General features: G+C 36.3%; 1 protein-coding gene across 6 annotated transcripts in view; it reads left to right on the forward strand.

Moving 5' to 3' along the window:
- The first annotated feature begins 352 nt into the window (after positions 1-352).
- atp11a (ATPase phospholipid transporting 11A) overlaps positions 353-25,670 on the forward strand; it is a 75,919-nt gene continuing 50,601 nt past the window's right edge. For 5 of the 6 annotated variants that reach the window (XM_089132030.1, XM_039687696.2, XM_089132032.1 and 2 more), the window contains exon 1: positions 354-826. In XM_089132030.1, the coding sequence (XP_088988156.1) occupies positions 788-826 (39 nt within the window). In that variant the 5' untranslated portion in view covers positions 354-787. Of the gene's footprint in view, positions 827-25,670 lie in introns of all 6 variants that reach the window. The other variant, XM_089132031.1, reaches the window with a different exon arrangement.

The raw sequence follows: 25,670 nt of genomic DNA on the forward strand, positions 1-25,670 counted from the left end.
CTGAACACAAAAGAAGACATTTTAAAGAATGTTGGTGACCAGACAGTTAACTTGAAGTCACCAATTGACTTTCATAGTATTTTTTTCCACTTCAATAAAAGTCAATAGATGCAGTCAACTGTTTAATTACCAACATTCTTCAAAATATCTTCTCTTGTGTTCAGCAGATGAAAGAAACTCATACAGCTTTGGAACAGAGTGAGTACATTTTTTCGGATGAACTATCCCTTTAAAGCCGATTGTCAGTAACTGGATGGGGGAGTAGCGGGGAATGGGATGGGGGGCTGTGCCTGTGCGAGCTGTGGGCGGGAGGGTGTAGCTGCCGAGTGCGCATGCGCTCATGACGCGCCAGACTGGTCGATCAGGAGGGCTCTACTACACCGAGAAGGAGAGTGAGTGAGTACGTCAGTACATCAGAGAACAGCCCGAAGGGACGCTCGAGAAAGAAGAAGTGGCCAGTCCCTTTAAAATACCAAGACAAAACATTGGAAAACGAGAGCTTGTTGTTTTTCCCATCACTTAGGGCATATACAGGTGACACCGGAGCATGTCACTATGACAACGTTCGGACTTTACATAGTAGCCTTCATCATCTCAGTAGGCGCTCAGTAGACATATAATAATCGCGCGAGTCGTTAGAGACCGTCAGTTATCAATCCTAGAAGAAGATCGCAGAAGACATGGAACAGAGACTTGGTACAATGATCAGCTAGCGTTTTATGTGCCCAATCTACAAGATTAGAGGAGAAACCGAAGACAGCAGCACACCTGGAGCGGCTCGAGCAGAATGGATTTCACCACCATCCGGAACCTCATCACTAGATACGTGAGTAGACATGCGATCACTCTCGACAACTTGTTGGTTTGGTTTGCTCCATTTCAAGGGCTGCAGTGCTTGTGATACACATTTTTTTTGGACTGTAGGCTACTCTAAATCCATAAATGAGACGTTGTATCTTTATTTGTCCGTGTGTGCATCACTTTTGTCTGTGAATTAATATGTAAGCTAGCAATGGACGCAACCGGTAACGTTATGTATTTACAGTTACTAATCTCAGGCGTTTGTAATGAAGTTTTCACTGCGGTTCTATCCCGATTGACTGTGACCTGAATTCCCAAGCGAAATGTTATATTTCAATGCCTCGTGAAGACACCCGCCGAGCTCATGACTGAGAAATCACAGCTTGTGTTATGAAATATCAAAAATGCAAATTGACTTCTCAAACAGTCGTGGACGAACAGGTTTTGGTCATTGAAAAAGAGCGCGAGTCGTTTAGTGTATTTATTAATAGAAGACGTTGTAGTGTAACGAGTTGTTCTTTTTAACCATACCCCATGAAACCACAAATCTTATGATTTAAACTAACAGACAATCTAATAAAAGAAAGAAAAAAATCTAGTTTAAACACATCAAATGTCTAATTTTCCTCAATTAAAATGGTCATTTTGACCAAACTATAGTGTTTTAGTCAATATTGCTAGTTACTGTAAGAACAATAATCAAAAATGTATCAATAACTAAAGCAACTTTTGCTCCAAACTACATAGATACCGCTTAATTTGGACTGAATTTGCTAATCTTCTGGTTTTGATAAATATAGCGTTTAGCTTGACCTCTTTTATGATATGTTTACAAATTGAAAAAAAAAAATAATTAAAAATATATAAAACCTTGTTTTGTACCCCGTAAATATGAAGTGCTATAAAGGCTGAATTTCATGTTATTTTGTTCATCAGTAAAAATTAGGAAAAAAAAAATAACTTTTTTTATTATATAATCGAATCGTTTTCTTAGACGGGTCACGGGTTCAAACGATAGTTTACTGCATGCCATTCTTACACAGATTAGGCCTGCTTTTAATCCACTTAGCACTCGGTATAGCCTAGGCAAGAGTACACGCTAACCAACTGTCCAAGCTGCTGGGAGTTAGAGAAAGAGATTTGCTCATATGTGCAGGTTATGTATGTGTCAGCATGTAAGGTTATAAGGACATTTTACTATAGACAACATTCACTTTGAGTACTTGTTTCCTAATTTAAAGACTCCTAGGCAAGATACTATTTTCAAATTAGTAGCTAGTGGGTGTATAAACCAGATTTTCTGGGTTCAAATCTATTGTACAATATGAAAACAATAACTCGGATATTATATAATATGTGCTGCTGAGAGCGTAATGTTTGGACAATAGGGTATTTATTATGTCAGATGCAATGGAACAACACCTAAGTTTATATTCTGACCTGTTCATACCAAGGACGAACTATAAAGATAACGATTAATAGTTCTAAAAATCGTTCTCAATGTTAAAGAATAGCAGAATTCACACCACACGGCTATAACCAAAACGGCACAGAGAAACGATATCGTTGGAATCACGATTTTATCCAGCTAATGTATGATAAATAAAATGTATGATAAAAAAATGACAGCCAATCAGAATCCATCCTGCATTTAAACTGACTTTAATCAGAAGCTTAGAGTAACAGAACAATATCGACCTAAAAAAATATTGTTGGTTTAACTTAAAAAATGAAGTAACCTGGTTGCCTTCAAATTTTAAGTTCATTGAAATGGAAAAAAATTTGTTAATACAATGAAGGAGATGGATTTAATCATCAGAAATTCAAAATATTATGTTATCTGAACCACATCGATTATTTAAGTTGATTTAACACAAGAAAAAAATGTTGTGATTGATTACAAAACATGAACTTTTTTTTTTTTTTTTTTACAGTGTAGTTATAGTTATCTTTAAGATTATCGTTCTTGGTGTCTTTAAGAATATTAATTGGTGGCTGAAATGGTTAAAAAGGCCCAAAAATTGCATTTCCCCATCACTGAAGGCCATACGAATCTGTTATTCTGTACTCTGTAATCAAGCTGACATGCGGACTGATGAGCAAAATCTCTTGCGCTGTCTAGACAGTCTGAAAAAATAGTGATGAAAAGATGAAGAGTGTGCGATAAACATGACGTGAGGAATAATGTTCATGTCACAGACACCTCTCACCTGTCTGTTTATGTTTGTGTTTTGTTTGCTCGGGTTTTTACGGTAAACCATAAAACACACATAGGGGCCGCAGCGAGAGAGTTTTGGGACGGAATGATTTCTTCAGTGTTATTTTAGTGTCATTGGGATATTAGTTTTTATATTTGGACTTTTTATTTGTATATTTTCTGTTGAATGTTCAGTAGTGTCATCTCAATGGCAAAAAGTGTCTTATTCAACTTCAATTCACGCCATAAATATCTACATTCTTATCATTATAGATTGTTATTAATTTTTATTTCAGTTTAGACAGTGAGACTAAATAAAATTGAGAAATAAAATAAGTTTAATTTCTTGTCTATTTTATTTTATTTCACTTTTAGTGCACTGTGTCATTAAATATTAGATTTGTTTTGGGGTTTTTATGCCTGGCAAAGCTCATTTGTTGACCATGGTTATTGAAATTTTTGTATTGTTAAGGTTATGTCAAACATTCAAATTATATTTTTATGAGTTTGTTTGAAATGCAAAGTAATAAAATGCAAGTCTTTCTAAACTTATCTTCACTGTAAAAAAATATTTTCAGGATTTTTATTTTGTCAAATCAACTTAAATAATTTATATAGTTCAGATAACATAATATTTTGAGTTTCTGCCAACCAGGTTACTTAATTTTTTAAGTTAAACCAACTATATTTTTTTTTTACAGTGTTGAGGAAAAGTCTCAATATTTATGCAAGGTCAAAAACAAGCAGTTCATTTATCCCATCGTTTAGATAGAGCTGTGTCATGAGATGGGACGGAGTGTGTTAGTTAGTCACATGAGTTTTCCTGTGAGAAGCGCTGTCCACCCCACTGCTCCTTGATCTAATGCATGGTAATGCAGGTTGGCAGAGTGAGAGGAGAAAGGCAAATGAGAGTACCGTGCAGAAGAGAGATGGAGCGAGAAAAGAATGATGGGGAATGAGATTGGTCAGAGAAGATGAGAAATAAGTCCCCGTGTGGATTTGACTGGCTCAAACGACAAAGGAAGTGACAGTGGGATGATTTGCTTTCACCTGTAGTAGCGCTCACTTCAGAGTCTGTTTGCTGAATGGGCATTTTCAGTGTAGGAAGATAAATATGAAATGGAAATGTGAAACCTGTTTTAATATGTAAAGCTCATCATTTTTTGTTCGGCTAGAAGAGTAGGTTAGATAAATGGGAATTGTTTACCGATATGAAAATTTTGGCCGATACCGATAACCGATAATACTTTATATTTGAAAGCCGATAACCGATATATCGGCCGATAAACTTAAATCCAAATTTGTATCTAATTTTGAGAGCCTGATTACAAAAACAAAAGTCTCACAATTAAATCCATGTCCCAAGCGCACAGTTATAATGATGTTCTCATTATAGTGTTGTATAGCCGATATGACATGTACCGTTGTACCGAACTGTATTTTCATTTTTTGAAGAGATTTCAATCATATTTCAAGACATAAAACATAAACAGTGCTCAACAAGCGTCTCAGCTGAAGGGAATAATACATTATTTATCGGCTTTAATATATAGGCCACATTTTCTTACCAGGCCGATAACGAGAACATTAAAAATGAACATATATCGGCCGATACCGATATGCTGGCCGATTGTGCATCCCTAGTTTTCTTCCTTAAAGTCCAGTCGATTGTTTCCGGATTAGATTAGAATGTGTGTAGTGTGTATTTTTTTTCAGCAGTCAAATATTTCTAATAGTTTTTAGTGTTCAAATAAACACAAACCTTTACTTTGGATGCGATTAATCGTTTGACAGCCCTAAATAATACAGAATAATTGACTTACAATACGCACAATTATTTACATGACGGAACTGGTTTCCAGCACGTTATCACGGCACAAAAAGGCAACTTCGAGCCATCACCGGCGGCTTCTTAATTATTTTCATCCTCAGACAGGAAGTAGCATGACTGCCCATATCCTGTCTCAGGAGGCTTCAATGTAATTTGAGCTCTTTGTACTGAGGTAATCTCATTGTCTGCGGACCAGCAGGAAAGACTTATTGGAAATCATCTTACATGAGCAGGAATATGTTTCTGCTGGTCAGACAGTGAAGGAACATGCAAAGTCATCACAAGCTCCTACTTCAGTGTTTCTCCTTACAACGTTGAACATGATGATTTTACTGTATTTAGTACGAGAGTAGAACTTGGCTGATGTCCTTCAATGGCAAAAACTTTCCAACAAATTTGAACTGTGAACTTACCCTGACTGTGAGCTTCTTTGTGATGGATCAGGTTGGTTTAATAAAGCTAACGGCAGTGGATCTGAGTGATGCTGTTGTCAAAGTTAACACAAATGAATTTCTGTCATCATTTGCTTCCCTCTCATAACACACGCACTCACACATACATTTACACATGCATTCATCCCGCTGGCGACAGATGCTGACCCGTGAACCGTATCCTGGAATGATAAATGAATTGTTGGTAATCAATATGGGTGATGAAATGATAATCATTATCTTCACGCTTGACGTGCCCATCATAGTTCAACTGAAGTTCACGGTCCTAACCCTTATTTGCAGAGATGGGTGCTCGGTGAGATAACCACTGTATGATTTTTTGCGCTAAAATGACTAAATGTGTTGTCTCAAACTCTTATTGCATTCCACTCTGGGCATCTGATAAGTGACGGCAAACTGTCAGCCGAACGCTGGTCCCTCAGGGTCTGTCAAACAGCAGCACCATGTGATTCTTTGCTAAGTAGAATGATCTAATGACTGTTGCTGTGGTCAAACATGATGTAATAATGCTGAGGTTTGTTCCCCTGTGTACGTATTTGAGTTCGGTAGAGAAAAGCGCATTCAAAAATTGAATGGTTTAATCGTTTGATGTAGCTTTAGGGTGTAAACATGGCTGTGTGTGAGAGTGACAATGCTTGAAGAAAGATTAATAAAGGTCAGAAAAGAAAATGCTTATGTTTTGACAGAATTGTCACCTTCCATAAAAATTTGAAAGTATCAGACTCTCTTCTCTCAAGCAGAAAATAGTGTGATCCAACAAAATTGATGCGTTAGCACAACATAACAGTCTCTGTCTGTCTCAAGAACATATTAAATAGTCATTTGACAATCAAATGACTGTGAGTCTGTGGTATTTATATTGGGTAAATCTGAAGACTTGGAGCTAAGTTGTAGGTTAATGATCTATAGAAACACCAAACCCTTTAGTCTTAAACTTTAAAGCTGAAGACAAGAGACAATTACATTTGAAAGGGAGGCTTTAGATAGAAACCAGCTAAAGACCTTGAGTTTGGAGTCTTGGGTGTAACCCTGTATAGACTCATTCAACTGTGCTGCTAAGAAAAAAACAACATGCTGTAACTTGCAGAGTGCTGTTCATTCATTGCTATTTTTCTTTTTTCTTTTTTTTCCCAGGGGGGTGTGTTTTCATTTAAACACAGGGTTTCTTGTCAGAAAATATCTCAGTCTGACTCTGAAAACACGTCACATGACCATTTTTGCACAGTTTTTCCGATTGCTAATAGCTTGCCTCTCGCGCATGACAAATGGCGCACAACAAAGTCAGCAAATCTTGCAGTTCCATCTGCATGACATAGCTGGTCGGTGTTGTTTTCGTGTTCTGGTAGTGTAATGGTCATATGATAAGGGTGTGACTAATCAGAGGCAAATCAAAAGTCTCCGTTTTGGTCCATTTACGTTGAAACGCAACCCTGGAGTATTCAAACTAAAACTTTGTATAGACCTGCAGCGTTTCCAAAAGTCTCAGTTTTCGAGGATCGAAAACTTCGAAGTAGGGTGGACAACAGGGGTAACCGTAGCAAGTTATGCGTTTTAAGATGTAAACGTACTAGTATCGCGATTATTCGCGATACAAAATAAAAGTTTGTGTTTACATAATGTATTTGGGTGCACTGTGTGTAATTATTTTAATTTATATATATATATATATATATTAGGGATGCACGATATATCGGCCAGCATATCGGTATCGACCGATATATGTTCATTTTTAATGTTATCGTTATCGGCCTGGTAAGAAAATGTGGCCGATATATTAAAACCGATAAATAATGTATTATTCCCTTCAGCTGAGACACTTGTTGAGAAGTGTTTATGTTTTTGAATTTCTTGAAATATGATTGAAATCTCTTCAGAAAATGAAAATCTGGTTCGGGACAACATGTGCAACGCAAATCTGTCATATCGGCTATACAACACTACGATGAGAACATTATTATAATTGTGCGCTTGGGACGTGGATTTAATTGTGAGACTTTTGTTTTTGTAATCAGGCTCTCAAAATTAGATACAAATTTGGATTTAAGTTTATCGGCCGATATATCGGTTATCGGCTTTCAAATATAAAGAATTATCGGTTATCGGTATCGGCCAAAATTTTCATATCGGTGCATCCCTAATATATATATACAAAATAATTATCAGACAGTGCACCCGCATATATTATGTAAACACAAACTTTTATTTTGTATCGCGATTAATCACGATTAATCGTTTGACAGCCCGACGTACTAGTAAAAACTTTGCCTAAATGTTCACTCGGATTCTTAAATCAACGTTGTGTGTTAGCCTACCACTTAATCAGGATAAGGAAGGGCTAAATCATACTTCAGACTGCTCAAAGCCTCTGAACATGCCCTGATGATAAATCAGTTGTTGTAGACCTTCTGCTCCCATATAAAGCACTGTAGCTCTTGAGGGCTTACTGCACTCTTAATGCAACAGTCAGAGGGAAAAGCCACTGGAATAATGGCCTATTGATGGCTGTGAAATTGAATTGTGCTTGTTAAAAGAACACATGACCCTCCACTCGATAGCAATAGAGAAGTCTGAATGCCATTGAATGGGCAGGTATTTATTTGAAAAAGGATTTTGGACATTACATTTAGCTTTAAGATGTGGAGGGATTCTTTCGAAACGGAACATGACCTTCAGTGGAACTAAAAAAAATTCTCTTAATCTTTGGGAATGTTATCCTGTATACTACATTTTAAATGTGAATGAAAAATGAATCTGTCGTCCTGACATAAAAGAACTGCCTGCCCTTCTCAAGAGATCCCTGCAGAAGATGCGTAGTAATAAAATGAGTTTTGTTTTGAGTAATTCAACAGACATTCTTTGCTGAGTCAGACTTTCTTTATATGAAGGTGTTGTTGAGTTTATGCAGTCTACCCACAGATCGATCGAAGCGTTTACAAGGGCTCAGCTGCTTAGATCCAGGTGTCCCTGCCTGCTGGGAATGGAAAATCACGCTGCAATTGTTTCTTAGGTGATCTGAGATCAGTTTAATACTTTGTCTGATGAACATTGTAGGCCCTGTTTACACCTGGTATTAAGATGCGTTTTGGTCGATCGGATAACAAGTAGGGGTGTTGCGATTCTCCAAATTGTTGATTCGATTACATATTCGATTCTATGGTCACGGTTCGATTCGATTCTCAATTTTTATCAATCAGCCAATCAGGATGCTGGGAAGATTCTGGGACATTTTAACTAATTTGTCTGCATCAGGGAGCCGCTAAATATGCGGGAGACTCCTGGAACTTCCGCGAGACTTGGGATGTCTGCAAACTGTGGCTTTTTTGAAGCGCAAACGTTGTCAACATAACTCACTGGAAATCCCAAAAACTTCCACACCTGCGACTTCAGTGAAAGAGGAGGGGTTTCAATTTCTGTTGGGTCTCCTGCATCTGCAGTTGCCATGCTATCTTTTGAATGGCTGTAGCTAAGTTAGAGGAGGTTGACCATAGACTCGCAGCACTTCAAAACGCGTGTTTTATTCCGCTTGGCAAGACGAACGGGCGTGGCAGCATCGACGATTTAATTTTTTTAATTCGATTTTTGAGATTGTGAATAAATTTCGATCGATTTTTATTTAAAATCGAAAAGGTATATGACCATCCAGTGAATATAACAGTTGAGTTATACCGTTTTCGAATCCATTCAGCCGATTTTCTGATATTTAGAAGAATATCAGTAACCAGACAGTTTCTGGTCTCATTGACTTCCATAGTAGGAAAAAATATATACTATGGAAGTCAATGAGACCAGAAACTGTCTGGTTACTGATATTCTTCTAAATATAAAAAATTGGCTGAATACATTCGAAAACGGTAAAACTGAACTGTTTAACTCTGAGGGAGTGGTAAAATGAGCCTATTTCCCAAAAAAGTGGAGTATCCCTTTAAGTATTGTTCTTTTTTTGTCCATGCTAAAAGACTGAGGGACATCCTCTTGAGTATATTTATTTAGTGAGGTTTTCGGTTGTTGTACATATAGATCTGATCACAGCATTTCTTGGGCATTTTTTATTTTAATTAATTATTTAGTCATTAATTATTTATTTTTAGAACCGACTTTGCATTTCTTGCAGTCTTGAAAGTCCCATTTTTAAACAAATAGCCTGGAATTAATTAATAATTTTTTTTTTTTGCTGAAATGAATACTGAAAGAGCTGTATTTAGCATACTGTAATGGTCATTTGGCTTTTCGCAGGTGTCCAGATGGAAGTTTCATAAATGTGAAACATAATACAGCCCTTAATTTATCAAACACCATATTCTAACCTTCACTTGTCCTCATTCGCTTTTTCTTTTCATCCCATCGCACCATAACACTGAATGTATTAAAGGAGATTAACCTGACAGGAGAGTTCAGCAGATCAAGCTGCCAAAAGTCCTGGTCATGTGACCTCACCCCTGTCTGATCCCATAAGGCCCTAGGACAAGTGGTAAGAACCCGGCCAGGAAGGCAAAGAGAGATTTATTGGCAAATATGTTTCGATATTTATATCAAATATCGCAATTTTTAGCATCAGTCGAAGTGGAACAATAAGACACTTTTTCTAGACCAAATGGTTAAATTAATAAAAAAATACTCAAAAAATAAACTCTACCATTCAAATGTTTGGAGTTTGGAAAATTTCTTTATTCAGCAAGGATGCAATAAGTTTTATTTCAAATAAATTCTTTCAATTCATCAAAGAAGCCTGAAACATTGTTTTTATCACCATTTTCACAAAAATATTAAGCAGCCACTGTTTTCAACTTTGATAATAATAAGAAATGTTATTTGAACAGCAAATCAGCATATTTTTGTCTGTCCAACAGTGAAGTTATTTGAATATGGGTCGAAATAGACAACAGACTTCTAAGACTGCCAATCAAGAAAGCTGCTATCATCTCACTGGCCTTCAGGCATTGTGTGTGTATATGTGTGTGTGCGTCAGTCCGACACAAGCAGTCCTTGTCTGAACGACTCACAAATGGAGCATGTGACGTACTGTGTTGGGGATTTACACAACTAAACAAGGAATGGAAACTGACGGCACAAAATGGACGGCCATTAACAGTGTGACCCAGTGACTTCCAGTTCCCCATAGACCAGTGCTATATCTCCTTATAATGAGAGAAAGGAAACAAAACGTCAAACTTTGTAACACAATATTCCTAAGAGACTCTCCACACGTTCTGATGATGAACTGCTTCGTGCAGGTGCAAGAAAAATAGGAAAGTACTATTGTAGATAACAGCAACACCACTGCCAACGTTAGACTGTGCTTATTCTTGCAGATATAGCCACAGCACTATCACAAACACAACACACACATACTGGGTTTGTGTAAAGGTATAATAAAATGCTGTGTTTTCAGGTCAGAGTTAAGTTTAAAGTCATCCATCCATCCAATTTTTTTTCTAAATAAATAGCCTTCTCGTTGTTCAAAAAGAAAAGCAAGGTCATGGGTTTGCACATCCCACTACATGTGTTGTTTTCGAAGCACCGTTAAATGTAAATCATGGTAATTACTGCCTGATTCCAAATTTCTGTGCCCATCAGGGTGGATTATGAAGACTAACATGTTTGTCTGTCTTCCTGCTGGTTTGCTTAATTATGTATGAGATCAAAGTCACGGATGAAGTCATGTTATTAACATGGCCAGGACTGATTACAAGATTAGTACTCCCTGTGAGGAGGCTACTTAATGAGCACAGGCTAATTAGCCAGGCGCCACACTGCCTATTAGAGATCTCTACAGCCAAGGAAAAGTTGATTTAGAGATCGCAGAGCCTGAATTGTTACGATTTGCATATAGTCCATCAGATTATGGATACATAAAGTTTGTTTTTGAATAGAGCCAGACCGATATATCGGCCGGCCGATATTAGGCATTTTCCATAATATCGGTATCGGCAGTTATAATGGCCGATAAATGAATATTTAAAAAATAAAATAAAAACGGACGAAACACGCTTCAATCATCTCTCCTCGGCCTGTTATATTGAAAATGTATGTTTTACAATTTGCAGTATGATGTTATCTATTGCTAAATTATGGCTCAAGAAGACCGCTAACGTTAACATTGATGAGCTTGGAAACCACAATGAACTTTTTCTGCCTAAATAAAGTAATGATTACCGTATTTATAACTAGCATATCTCTAGTTGCAGTCCTTGCATTGTAAAATGTAATTTATACTTGCGATGAGTGAACATTTAGACATAGAGAAAAATTATCAAACGTATCTTGTGCGGAAAAGTTAGCTTTTCTTTTACACGTGTGTGAAATCCAACAATATTTAATAAAAAAAAAAATATCGGCCCATATATCGGAATATCAGATTTAAAAACCCAAAAATATTTGTATCGGTATCGGCCTTTAAAATCCTTTATCGGTCGGGCTCTATTTTTGAACAATGTGAACAGAATAAGAAAGGTGACCTGGTTAATATTAAAAATTTAAATTGACCTTTTTTGGTCAGTTTTACCCAAGCTTCGGGAGAACAACATGACATCATGACTTTTGCGTAAACATACACACCACTTTCGAGTCAAGTGGCATGTTATCTCTAGATACGCATTTTGAGCTATCCGCGTGTATCCACGTGTATGCGTGTATGTCTACGCCATTAACGTCCGAGTGATTCCGCGTACACGCCGTCAAATGTCCACACGAAACGAAGCAAAATGTACATCTACATCTGGGGAGCGATCTTTTTTTTTTTTCCTAGGATGGTAAGGGAACAGTCATAAATGCCATTAACCCCAGTGACGGGTAGGTTTAGGGACGGGGTTGAGGTAAGTCATATATTTATATATACAGTAATAACGTTAAGTCAACGGCGTTCATAAACACGCTGAAAAGCGATTATGCGTCTTGATAGCACGCCAAACATGGAAATACGAATTGGTGTGTCATACACACGCTACTTCATGAGATCAGTCTGGGGAGAAGAATAATTTACTATTGGAGGCATCCACTGTTGCCAGATCTTCCCTTATTTTATGTCACAAAGGCATATGGCCAATGCAATTGGCCGTCATTACACTTGTAGGAGTAGTACTACTCGGATGGAAATTATAAAGCTGGCTGGATAAGAAGGTGTGAAGAAAGACATCATTTTCAAACATTTACTTTGAACTCTTCTCATTTGAGCTCACATGAAGCAGAAGGATTGATTTATTAAGAGTTGGCAAATTAAACCAAACCTCACGAGCTGAGCACCTGGCTTTTTCGGCAGATCCATTTGCCAGCATGGCACATTAATGAATAGAGGGATATAGTCGCCGCCGCCGCCGCATGTGACTCTATTTGTCCCCAAGAGAATGTGTTCTTTTAGACTCATAATTACTCATAATTAGCTGGTGGTATTGCGTTGGACGATGGCATTTGTCATCTTCCGCCATCGGATATTTGAAAATCAACTTTTTGCATCATGATGCAGTTCTTTGAGAACACAATCCATTCTTTTGAGTGGCCATTTCTTGATTTGACAATGATAAGTTATAATGGATGAGAATCTTATTACCAGAAATTGCCTGTAGTCAGTTTAAATCGGAAGCTGCTTTCTTCTGTTGCTGATTACTAATGTTGGTAGGCGGGCATGTGTGCTGGGTCAGGACCATCACATTTAATATCCTGGACCCATCTGACCCACTTTAAGACTTGGAAGACACGAAAAGCCTAAAGCAACATTTTAGGGTTTTTACAGAAATTACAGAAATACACATGGATCACACGCATGACGGCATTGGCCAATAGTAAGCCTACGTGTGACGTAACACAGAAGCGCTTCGCTGTTACACTACGCGAACTCACTCGAGGACCACATAAAAAGTTGAATGTTGAAAGTCGTTATTTTTGTTTGTTTTTGCGCACAAATGTATTCTCGTCATTTGATAAAGTTAAGACTGTAGTCACTTGGACTATTTTAACTATGTCTTTAATAACTTTTCTGGGCCGGCAAGTTTCAATCCCTTTAAGAAGCCTATGAAGGAGTGATCCAGCTCTCAGATTTAATCAAAAAATATCTTAATTTGTGTACCGAAGATGAACGAAAGTCTTACCGGTTGGAGCAACATGAGGTTGAGTAAATACTGACAGAATTTACATTTTTTGGGTGAACTAACCATTAACTAGTTTTCTAATTGTCGACAGTCATATTTTGTTATATTAATCTTTACCTTGTTTGAATAAAGATTATGGACCCACATCCATATTAGCTCCTTTTTTGCACATTTATTTTGAAAATATTTGTTTGAACGGGTATCCTGTACATTTAAGGCTCTGCAGAATCTTGTTCTATTGACCTATTTTATTTTCTCTGGGGGAATAAGTGGGCCCAAAGATAGATAGAGTGGTTAACACTCTTGGATATTTGCTTGCGTATCTTCTTGCGGATTATCAAGCATTCTGATGTCTCGTACAGGAATGTCTCCACTTTCACTCTGTATCTCAGCTGAACTTACTTTACTGTGCGAGCTGAAGACGAGCAAAGAGGTTGGTTCAAGCGACAGTCGGATCAAGCGTTGCGTAACATTAAAATCACACAGGGAAAAGCCGTTAATGGGCACAACATAGAGCCAGGGACCTCATAAGACCACACAATCCTTTGAGTCTCTGGATGATAAAGCGTGTGAACATTTCTTTGAACCGAGGAACAGGTTGAGAGAGTTCATATAGTGGTTTCATTGTGAAGTGGGGGATTAAGCCACTTTAGTAATGTTAGTAGTTGAAATTGCCCTCAATAGTATAGACGACTCAATAGTATAATGACAATAATGGGATGATATAACGGTATAAAGTCCACATAATAACGGTTAAGATTCTGCGATACCCCTACTGTATTTGAGCATCTGTCGTTGAGAAGAACTGCTTTACATAATTCACATGTGAGCGACAAAGAAGCATTAAAGGAGTAGTTCACTTTTTAAAAAAAACTTTTGCTGATAATTTACTCACCCGCGTGTCATCCAAGATGTCCATGTCTTTCTTTCTTCAGTCGAAAAGAAATTAAGGTTTTTGATGAAAACATTCCAGGATTTTTCTCCATATAATGGACTTCAATGGGAAGCAAACGGTTCAAGGTCCAAAAGACAGTTTCAGTGCAAACTGCAAACTGTTCAAAGGGCTTTAAACGATTCCAGACAATGAATCAAGCGAAACGATCCGTCATTTAATAAAAAGCTCAAATGGTCACCTTCGTGACTCCCCTGTTCGAAGTCGTTCATCAAAATGAACAAATCTTTTTTCGAGTCATTTGGTTCATTCAACGAACGAAATGAACGAATTGACTCGTAAAAAGTTCATTTTGATGAACGAGTTTGAACAGGAGAGTCACAAATGCGCATCATAGAACAGAGCAAGGCGACCATTTGAGCTTATAAAACTTAAACTTTGTTATTTCTTTTGAAATGAGCAAATAGAAAATAGAAAACAGGGCAGACATTATAACTTCCACATTAACATATTTATATTCATTAATAACCATTGGAACACTTATCCACAATGAAAACCATATAATTAAGCAGTATCTCATGAGCAAGACTGCTGATCATTAGCACGATTGCTAGCGTGATCTTGTTTACGAAACTGTCATAAATTTTGATTAAACATTCATTTTATAAACAATTGCCAGTTTCTCTGTGCATTTTTCCTCCGTCAGCGGAAATGGCAAAGCAGTGACATTTAGTTCCTGAATGAATCAGTGTTTTGATTGATATGATTTGATTGAGTGAATGATTCAGTGATATTAATTAGAATTGAAGTAATTAGAACTTTTAATCTTTGCAAAGTTCCAATTTCAATAGAGAAATGATCAAGTCTTTAATTTACCATATTTTACTATAATTTCAACAAACAATATTTATGGATCGGATGCATTCTCACATTCTGTAAGTCAGATGTCTGTTATTTCAGTGTATGGACACATGAGAAGGTTCTGCCGCAGTCTATGTTAAACATCGCTAATGATAGTAGATTTCTGCCATACCCTGGGCTTACTGAAAGTCACTGGCTGGTGAAAAAAGCAGACAGATTATGTAACACCCATTTTTTTTTTTTTTTTGCTGAAAGATAAAACACTGAAGCTAAATCTCTGATTGCATGGGAATTGAATGGGATGGGGGCTGAGCAAGCTCGAATCAATTCAGTTTTAAGCTCCTAAGATTCATCACCATTTTTTTGATGTTGCCTGAGTTTTCGAATTTACAGCCAGGGATGTGAAGTTGAAACTTCATGGCATGCCAGCGCTCAATTTCATATTTATAGAGTTTCTGAGGCATTATGTCACACGTTTTTGAAATGCTTTTACAGAATGTGTGAATAAACACCCAGAAAGGACAACTAGATTTGTGTTGAGGTGCCAGTTAGATGGTATATAAACAACTATGCACCTTTCAATTATTATTTGTAACAACACGCACAATAACATAATAAAAAAGAAAGATTTGATTTGTCTTTTAAAACTTCTTAGAAGAATGATGATGATGTCATTATGAGTTTTTTTGTTGTTTATTTATTTAAAAAAAAAAAAAAGGTACACAACCTTGTTACACAACTTTAAGTCATTTTAATAATACATTATCTCAACTATCATATATTAATAATAGATAGCTGGAAGGCAGGATCTCTGGCTGAGATGAGATGAACATTTGATTCCTGTCTAAATCACATCATCCATCCATCCATACCAGACTGATCTCATGAAATGGTGAAAAAATGGCTAAAAATATCACAATATAATGTTTTTTGTCAATATTACACACCTCTAGTTTGAATTTGTTTATGTCAATACATTTCACTACAGAGAAGTAAAGCCTAGCAGAGCTTCTATATGACTCATTTGGTAAGTGGGTTAATTAGAGTGACCCACTAAAGAGGAGCAAACATGTGTTTTAATGTGAGCGTAATGATAAAAGTGCTTACTGCAGGTCAGGGTCACTGAGAGCTGGTGAATACTCTGAGAGACTGTATCCTTTACATTAAATTTCAAGTCAGATCAAGAAAGGATCCGTCCTGTCTGAAAAATCATACACTGAAGAATTTGACAGGTAAAATCATTTCTGGTCATAAAAACTGTAATATATAGGCTACAGTATATTGGTGAATATACTTTACGATATATATTTTAATGGTTCAACAAAAACTTGAGAAGTGGAAAATAGAAATACATATATATACACTCACGTAAAGGATTATTAGGAACACCTGTTCAATTTCTCATAAATGCAATTATCTAATCAACCACTTTTTCTCTATGTCTAAATGTTCACTCCGTGCAAGTATAAATTACATTTTACAATGCAAGGACTGTAACTAGAGATATGCTAGTTATAAATGCGGTAATCATTACTTTATTTAGGCAGAAAAAGTTCATTGTGGTTTCCAAGCTCATTAATGTTAACGTTAGCGGTCTTCTTGAGCCATAATTTGGCTCAAAAAAGAGCATATACGTGTGGGTGTGTGTTTTAGCCACACCTCTTGTGGTCACATTGTCCAAACATAACAGATTGGAGTGAGTTTGAGTCTGATTGGCTCAAATCCTGTGGCTGGTCACATATGCTAGCACAGATTGATTATTGTGTGGGGAGAGTGATCATTCTGGAAGGCACTAGCCATTTATTCTTTCACAGATTCTTATATCGCTGACTCCTCATGAGTGTTGCACATCTGGACTGATCAGCCGGTCGCTGTGAGTGCCTCTAAGCATCTGTTCGATCCACACACACACACTCTCAGAAATAATGTGCTAAAATTGTCCCTTTAGGAGTACAACAGCTTGTATCTATTAATATGTAAGGCATAGTTGAATGATGGAAAATGTATAATAATTTATTATTATTAATAATAATATATACACATTTTATTATTGTTATTTTTAATGAAAAAAATTTTTTATTTATTAATATAAAAGTTAATGCCAAAAAGTTTCCACCTGGTCCGATTATTATGTATGGTATATTATTCCATTCCATGTATGATGTGTCTTTATGTTCTAGCTTAAATAATAATAGGCTATACCTTGAACTTGCAAACCTCATTTATCCTTTCATGTCTTTTTGTACTTTCCATTAACTGCTTAATATGGTGACACACAAGGACAGGTACACTTTTCGCTAATGGATACTAACTCCAGGCCCTTAAATATTTAATGTGCACATGTAGCATCACATTGGCTCGGCGTTCCCCATGAGTGAGAGAGTCTTACCGTGTAAATTGCAATGGGGCTCTGTAGAGACCGTTAAGATTAAGCTTGGTGAGAGAAGACCATCTAGAAGCTTCCGGGGGCGGAAGTAGCTACAGTAACAGATGGAGCGCATTTGAGAGCAAGTGTAGCGTTTACCATAGATACACCTCCACCAGCAACAGCATGAACCTCGGTCAGCAAGCGAACAGCGTGATCTCCACAGATGGACCGTGTTGTTGGTTTTGCTGAGTTTTATACATTTGCCTGCCAGTAATGGATGCCAACAAGAAGAATGTTGTACTTTCTTTATTTTATGGGTTTTTTTTTCTAGTTATAGAAGACGTGTTAGTGATGTTTGATTTGTGAGTGGATTTTTTTAGTCAGCTTTTCTTTAAGGAATCAGCTAAAATTACATTACAGTATTAAACTGTTTAATTTTAAGGGTCAGAAAAAATGGTCATATAAAGCTAAATTAATGTTTTAGGTGACTGATAACATAATCAGTGGATTTTGATGTAAGAAATGATTCAAAAAAACATTATAAGTAGTGAATAGTACTTTATACATCAGCAACAGACGGTGTAACACTTTGGTTAGCATTTTTCGCTAACATCTTACTAGCATCCTGGAGTTGTTTACCTCACACATTCGCTCTCTCTCTCTCGCTCCCTGTTGGGCTGTTTTTGGCTGAAGACTGATTGTTTGGCCTGTTGACAACCCTATTAATCTGCGATCCACCAACAAACAATATTTAAAACGCCTTTTGTGATGTGAAATGTTGTTAAAGATGAGCTGACTGGACAAGCATGATAGCTCTTATCGCTAGCTACTTTTGTGGACAAGCCATGAATTATACACAAGTGTTTAGCAAACGTTACCAGAGCTACCACTGAATCAATGGCCAGGATGTGTGTGGGTTGTGTGAGAACGGCTATATTTCTTTCGTCCACGCTGTGCTTATCAGTGGGTGAGATAAAACACATAAAGGTCTGTTTTTTTGTATTTTGGACAAGAGCTCAGCTGACTCAGTTCTACATATGACGTCAACATAAGCGTTTCAATTTCATTCTATGTCTAAATATTACTATATTCATTCATGTTGAAATTCACTTACTTGATGGACTTTGTGAATCTCTTTCATTTGCCTGTTGTTGATTTCTTGTATATTTTACTGTTTGGTTTAGGAATGCACAATTTAATGAGGAGATGAAATTGGATATATTTATACTGTTATTTTTACTTTATTTTTTATTCTATTCACATGGTTTTATGTTTTACACTTTAGCTCACTTGAAGTTAATGCTTTAAATCACTAATAATAAATCAGTTAATCAACTCATATAGTGCATATAATGTTGTGATGTAATAATTATAATATTATTTAATATTTTTCTGTTTTCTTATATTTGTATTATTATTGTTTACTTTATTTTTAGTTTCAATAAATATTTATCCTTTTTTTTACATTTTAGCTCACTTGAAGTTAATGGTTTAAAACACTAATAATTATTTAATAAGTGAAATATGCAGTATTTCAAATTATGGATTTAATTTTTTAGTGTTTCATGAAGACAAAATAGAACAGAATGTAAAAATCAGACATTAATAATCAGTTATCAGTCATAATATGAAAATAATTATCAATATTAGCCAGAATGTGTCACTAATTAAAACAAATGCCATAGATACAATCACCAGTGATGGAGATGGAGAATGTCTGCCATAATGAAATTCAATGTACATTATTTAATAACTTATTTCATCTATCCTCCTTCTATATTTGTATTATTTTTCTATACTTTAGAGAGGCTAAAAGCATTTCTTGCTCTTTATTATATAATTGCCAAAGCTATCTGAGTCCCCATGTGCACTCTTACATGCAGAGAAATATACACAAATAGACAGATGGATACAAACACACTATCCGTTCTCTCATGTTTATTGTACAAGATAGAAAAGAGGATACATTGACTTCTTCTCCTGCTCACATAGGCAGTAGTCACACATGTCTTATTAATAGCAAAATTAAAAACAATGTATTAGACAGATAGACACAATATTTGTATGGATTATTGCTATGGATGTGTGATTTTTCCACATATACAGTAATATAATAATCTCCATTGATAGAGTAAGCATACATGAAGCTTATATTTTATCAGACCATACTAATAATGATCCCAGACAGAAAAAAAAACACACCATTGATTCTTCTTTTCATCTATAAATACTTTCCAGTAAGTGTTAATTTAAAGGACACACTTATATCCAAAGCACTTTTACAGCAGTATTAAGTGACAGTCCCATTGCAACCTGGGGTTAAGTGTTCAATCCTTACGGGATTCGATGCAAACTCCCCCTGGATACTAACCCTGAGCTTTTACCACTATAACACACATCCTTGTTGTGTAACCCAATAGCAGCTTGTTTTTATCAAACGGGTTTAATGTGACAGACATCTCTGTAATGCACTCATCAATCCAGCCTAAAACCAGATCAATAGCAGAACCACATTCAGTGATCTCCACTTTAGCCGTATTAGCAGCTAGAAATTAACTGCTGTGCTTTTATTGTCCTTAAAGGGATATTCCACCCAAAAATGAAAATTCTGTCATCATTTACTCGTTGCAAACCTGTATGAGTTTCTTTCTTCTGCTGAACACAAAGGAAGATATTTTGAAGAACGATTGGCACCATTGACTTCCATAGTATTTTTTTTTCTACTATGGAAGTCAATGGTGCCAAACAACAGTTTGGTTCCAATCGTTCTTCAAAATATCTTCCTTTGTGTTCAGCAGAAGAAATAAACTCATACAGGTTTGCAACGAGTAAATGATGACAGAATTTTCATTTTTGGGTGGAGTATCCCTTTAAATGCCCGAGGAATATTGTCTCACTTAAAGGGACAGTTCACCATAAAAAAGAAAATTCTGTCAGTATTTACTCACCCTCATGTTGTTCCAACCCCGTAAGACCTTCATTCCTCTTCAGAACACGAGTTAAGATATTTTTGATGAAATACTAGTCCATAGGCTTCTTGAGGGATTGAAACTTGCCGGTCCCGAAAAGTTATTAAAGACATCGTTAAAATAGTCCAAGTGACTACAGTGGCTCAATCTTAACTTTATCAAGCGGCGAGAATAATTTTTGTGCGCAAAAAATCCCCCAAAATAACGACTTTATTTCAACTATTCGAGTCAGGTTACTAGTTTAACAGCGTATGATTTGTTGTTGTACGTCACACGCATGACCAGCGTCGGCCAATAGTGAGCCTACGTGTGACGTAGCTCTACGTTAACACACTACGTTAACTGACAAGAGGCTCATTGAGAAGGAAGTGAATAGTTGAAATAAAGTCGTTATTTTTGTTTGTTTTTTGCGCACAAAAAGTGTTCTTAAGATTGCCACTGTAGTCACTTGAACTATTTTAACGATGTCTTTAATAACTTTTCGAGGCCGGCAAGTTTCAATCCCTCAAGAAGCCTATGGACTAGTATGGAGGGGTGATCCAGCTCTCAGATTTCATCAAAAATATCTCAATTTGTGTTCCGAAGATGAACAAAGGTGAGTAAATACTGACAGAATTTTCATTTTTGGGTGAACCATCTCTTGCTAATTATATATGGATATTTTGCAGCATTGTTGCTTATGGAAACACACTTGATAATATCTTTAAAACACATTCGTCAGACATATTTTTCCTGGTATTTTATTAGTGGTTTAAGCATTGATTAAAACACACTGTATCCGAGTAGTTGCTTTCAGGTGAATTGAAAAGTTTGTAGAAATGTAATCTAACAGATTTTCTAGGTTATATAACTTGCCGTGGTCAGCATATAATGGAATGTTCAATCATGTTATTAAAATCCACACACTCGCGCTGCAAAGTGGATACCTGCGGTCTGCTTTTATTCCAGTCGTAAAATATTGTTGCCAAAGCGCATAAAATAAAATGACAGTAACTGCTCTCTTTTAAGCGGTTAACTTTTAACCATTACTGCACTGCAACAGCTCAGCGGGATTGAATTTACACTGCATTTATGTATTATGATTTTTTTTTTTCATAGCCTGCCCTGAATAGACAAATAATATTCTTTTCCCATTTAAAGTGACAGTTCACCCAAATGTTCTTCCGTGGAGCACAAAGAAAATATGTGTTGCTAATGTCCGTACAATGAAAGTATTACGCAGCACAACTATTTGCAACCATTTATATTAATAAGAAAGGTTTCTTGACCATCGAAGTTCTGAAGGATCATGTGACACTGAAGTAATGTTGCTGAATCAAGTATATGCAGCCTTGGTGAACAAAAGCGATTTCTTTCCAAGCTTTTTGAGATGTTTGATGATGACAAATGCAACTTTTGAGATTCTGCTCAGACCTATTTTGACCCAGAAAACAACATTTACTTGTAACATTTTATGGGGAGAAATTTTGTTGTGTCTAGGTGATGTTAAAGTAGTAGTTCACTTTTAAAAAACTTTTGCTGATAATTTACTCACCCAGTGTCATCTAAGATGTCCATGTCTTTCTTTCTTCAGTTGAAAAGAAATTAAGGTTTTTGATGAAAACATTCCAGGATTTTCTCCATATAATGGACTAAAATGGGAACCAAACAGTTCAAGGTCCAAATGAGAGTTTCAGTGCAGCTTCAAAGGGCTTTAAACAACACCAGACCTCGAATGAGCATCTAATCTAGGACTCTTCGAGTCATGACTCGGAAAAAGATTTGTTAATTTTGATGAACGAGTTCGAACAGGAGAGTCTCGAACGCGCATCACGGATTGACAAGGCGAGCATTTGTGCTTATAAAACTTGAACTTTTTTATTTATTTTTGAAATGAGCGATCGTTTCGCTTGATAAGACCCTTATTCATCGTCTGGAATCGTTTAAAGCCCTTTGAACAGTTTGCAGTTTGCACTGAAACTCTCATTTGGACCTTGAACCATTTGGTTCCCATTGAAGTTCATTATATGGAAAAAAACCTGGAATGTTTTCTTAAAAAACCTTAATTTCTTTTCAACTGAAGAAAGAAAGACCTGGACATCTTGGATGACATGGGGGTGAGTAAATTATCAGCAAGTTTTTTTTTTTAAAGTGAACTACTCCTTTAACTTGACTGACTTGGAGTTTTGGATTATAACCGAACTGTTCAGAGTTTTCTGGCAATTTTCTGGGCCGATCTTTCTCTTTCACTGATTTATGTTTTCTATTTCTGATTCTCAGAGTGATTTCCCTTGAAAACAGCACCATTCAATCATGCTGCTATTTCAGCCTTGTTGTTTTTGCAGTACTTTCATTCTTTCACTTTTTCCACCGAGAAAGCATTTTCCCAGTCTCACCCTTCCTGCCTGCTTGGCTTTGTCGTTGTACTACTATAATTGGCTCTCACTTAGCATCGCCATGTGCCTTAGATTTACAGTTAATCCGTTATAGATAAGATGATTCACCAGCTGTCTGCTATACTCTTAAGACTGAACAACATCTCAACCACATGCTCTCAATGCCTCCTGAATATACATTTTCATACATTCACTTTAAGAAAAGATCTTGACACTTTTGACATGTAGTACAGGCTCAGTGGTGGGCGGCCCATGTCGTCTTCTTTTCTTTATTGGTCAAGATGTACCACCCACAAATGATTCATTCACATACATATTGTATACTGTGCCAAAATTGTGTTTCCTTCTGTCTGAAAAGGACGAGCCAGCACTTTATGGTGCACAAGCCTCTTATAGTAGGCATCGATTTCAGATTTACACGCCCCTAAACGTCACCTAAGCTAAACAAACTGTGGTTAGTCGCTTTATTGGCCATTTAAACGTCCCCTTCCTGTCAGTTTGTGATCCAAACGATGCAAAATGAAGCCCAGTAGTATTTTGCATAATATTTGAGATTAGTTGTTCTTGGTGTTGTTGCCAGGTTGATATTAAAAAGGTTTTGAGTTCAAAGTCAGCACGGCATTAAACATGCAATTATTGTCATTTACCACTCAAAGTTAAACCTCTTCTCAATGGCCAGTTACATCCATGAAAAGGTCTTTTATGCTGTTATTTTCTTGAAAGGGCTTGTTTTTCCCCATGGAGCGGATGTGTGAGATTGTTTGTGTGATAAAAGTTGCTGAGTGTGTATGTGTGTAGTGTAGAGTGAACAGCCTGGCACAATGTGTATGTGTGTGTGTTGGGGTTATTTCTGGGCTGGAGGAGCTTAAAGGAGTAGTTCACTTTAAAAAAAAAAAACTTTTGCTGATAATTTACTCACCCCCATGTGATCCAAGATGTCCATGTCTTTCTTTCTTCAGTTGAAAAGAAAGTAAGGTTTTTGATGAAAACATTCCAGGATTTTTCTCCATACAATGGACTTCAATGGGAAGCAAACGGTTCAAGGTCCAAAAGACAGTTTCAGTGCAAACTGCAAACTGTTCAAAGGGCTTTAAACGATTCCAGACGATGAATAAGGGTCTTATCTAGCGAAACGATCACTCATTTAAAAAAGAAAAAAATGTTTACGTTTTATAAGCTCAAATGGTCGCTTCGTGACTCTCCTGTTCGAACTCGTTCATCAAAATGAATGAATCTTTTTTTCGTGTCATTTGGTTCATTCAACGAATGAATTGACTCGGAAAAAGATTTGTTCATTTTGAATCGTTTAAAGCCCTTTGAACAGTTCGCAGTTTGCACTGAAACTGTCTTTTGGACCTTGAACCGTTTGGTTCCCATTGAAGTCCATTATATGGAGAAAAATCCTGTAATGTTTTCATCAAAAATCTTAATTTCTTTTCGACTGAAAAAAGAATGACATGGACATCTTGGATGACATGGGGGTGAGTAAATTATCAGCATTTTTTTTTTTAAAGTGAACTACTCCTTTAAGACAACAGGTCACCTTAGTGTAGAATGAGTAAGAAAGTAAGCAGGAGAGAAAGGGATTTGAAATAGGAGTCCTCCCACAGAATATCTGAAATGCAAACAAATGTTCTCCCACTTTGTTTAGATGAGAAAGTCAGTGGATGTTTTTCAAAACCCCCGAGGCTCCAATTATCTCTGAAAAAGACGAAACGTCCTTAAAAACATATATTTTTCTCTGTACATCTCCTTCTTATCTAGGCTCAGGGGGGGATGTCCCCCTTCTCTGTTCTCCTTTTGTCTCTTCTGTTTGTTTTCTTCGAAAGCTGTACTAAAGCAACAGGACATTTGGAAGGGAAACCGACACCCATGTGACCAAACAATAGCACAGAGAGAGATACTTGTATAAGAGGCCAGGTTGAATCTAGTTCCAGTTCCAGTTCACTCTCTAGCACACAATCTGGATTCAGTTCAGAGAGCTGTGAACAAATAACTGACTGATCCAGATTCAGCTTCACTTTCAGCCACAGTTACTTGTTCGTCAATTGTTCAAACATCAAATTATGTATTAAATTAAATAAATTAATATTGAAATTAATTGAATTTAAATTTATTGTGATTTTTTTTTTCATGCAGAAAATAAATATGTTACAGGAAATATATCATAAAGCCCACTGACATGTGTTACTATGTAAAGGTCAATAAATCACTTGCAATGTTAAATATAATTTGACATTTATGTGACATTTAGTTCAGGTTGGGTGTAAAATGTTGAGACTCCTCAAAATTTTGTAAAATAAATTAATAACCTTGGAGAATATACATTTTTAAAAATATGATAATAATGATAAATACATATTTATTATATAAGGAGAGAAAAAACCCTCAAAACTCAAATAAAAGTCATATTTAATTTGTTATTAAAGGTATAATTTTTTTTTTTTTAACATATAATACCAACATGGATACAAATAGTACATTAATAAGAACCTGGCACATGTTTTTTAAACTGAATTTACAACCTTTCTTTATCATGAAAATTCTTACAGTGTGATTTTGACCATGACTTTTTAGAGGTTTCAGTGTATTGTGATGACAGATTTTTGTACATATAGAAAACAAGTACACACATGCTCTTGTTACACTCCTCCTTCTGTATTTCTGCATTTCCAATTCAGGAATGTGACCCATCTTTCCCACGCTTAAACGAGAGTCATTCGATGCTGGCTTACAGTTCATGTAAGCTGACGACAGTTTGAGTTATTACTGTATATGACTTGATTCAATAATGACCATTTAAGTTGTTTACAGATGCATTTTGCCCATATAATAATTTCCTA

Source organism: Pimephales promelas, chromosome 6, assembly GCF_988280905.1.
Source record: "Pimephales promelas chromosome 6, fPimPro1.hap1.1, whole genome shotgun sequence".
Taxonomy (NCBI): domain Eukaryota; kingdom Metazoa; phylum Chordata; class Actinopteri; order Cypriniformes; family Leuciscidae; genus Pimephales; species Pimephales promelas.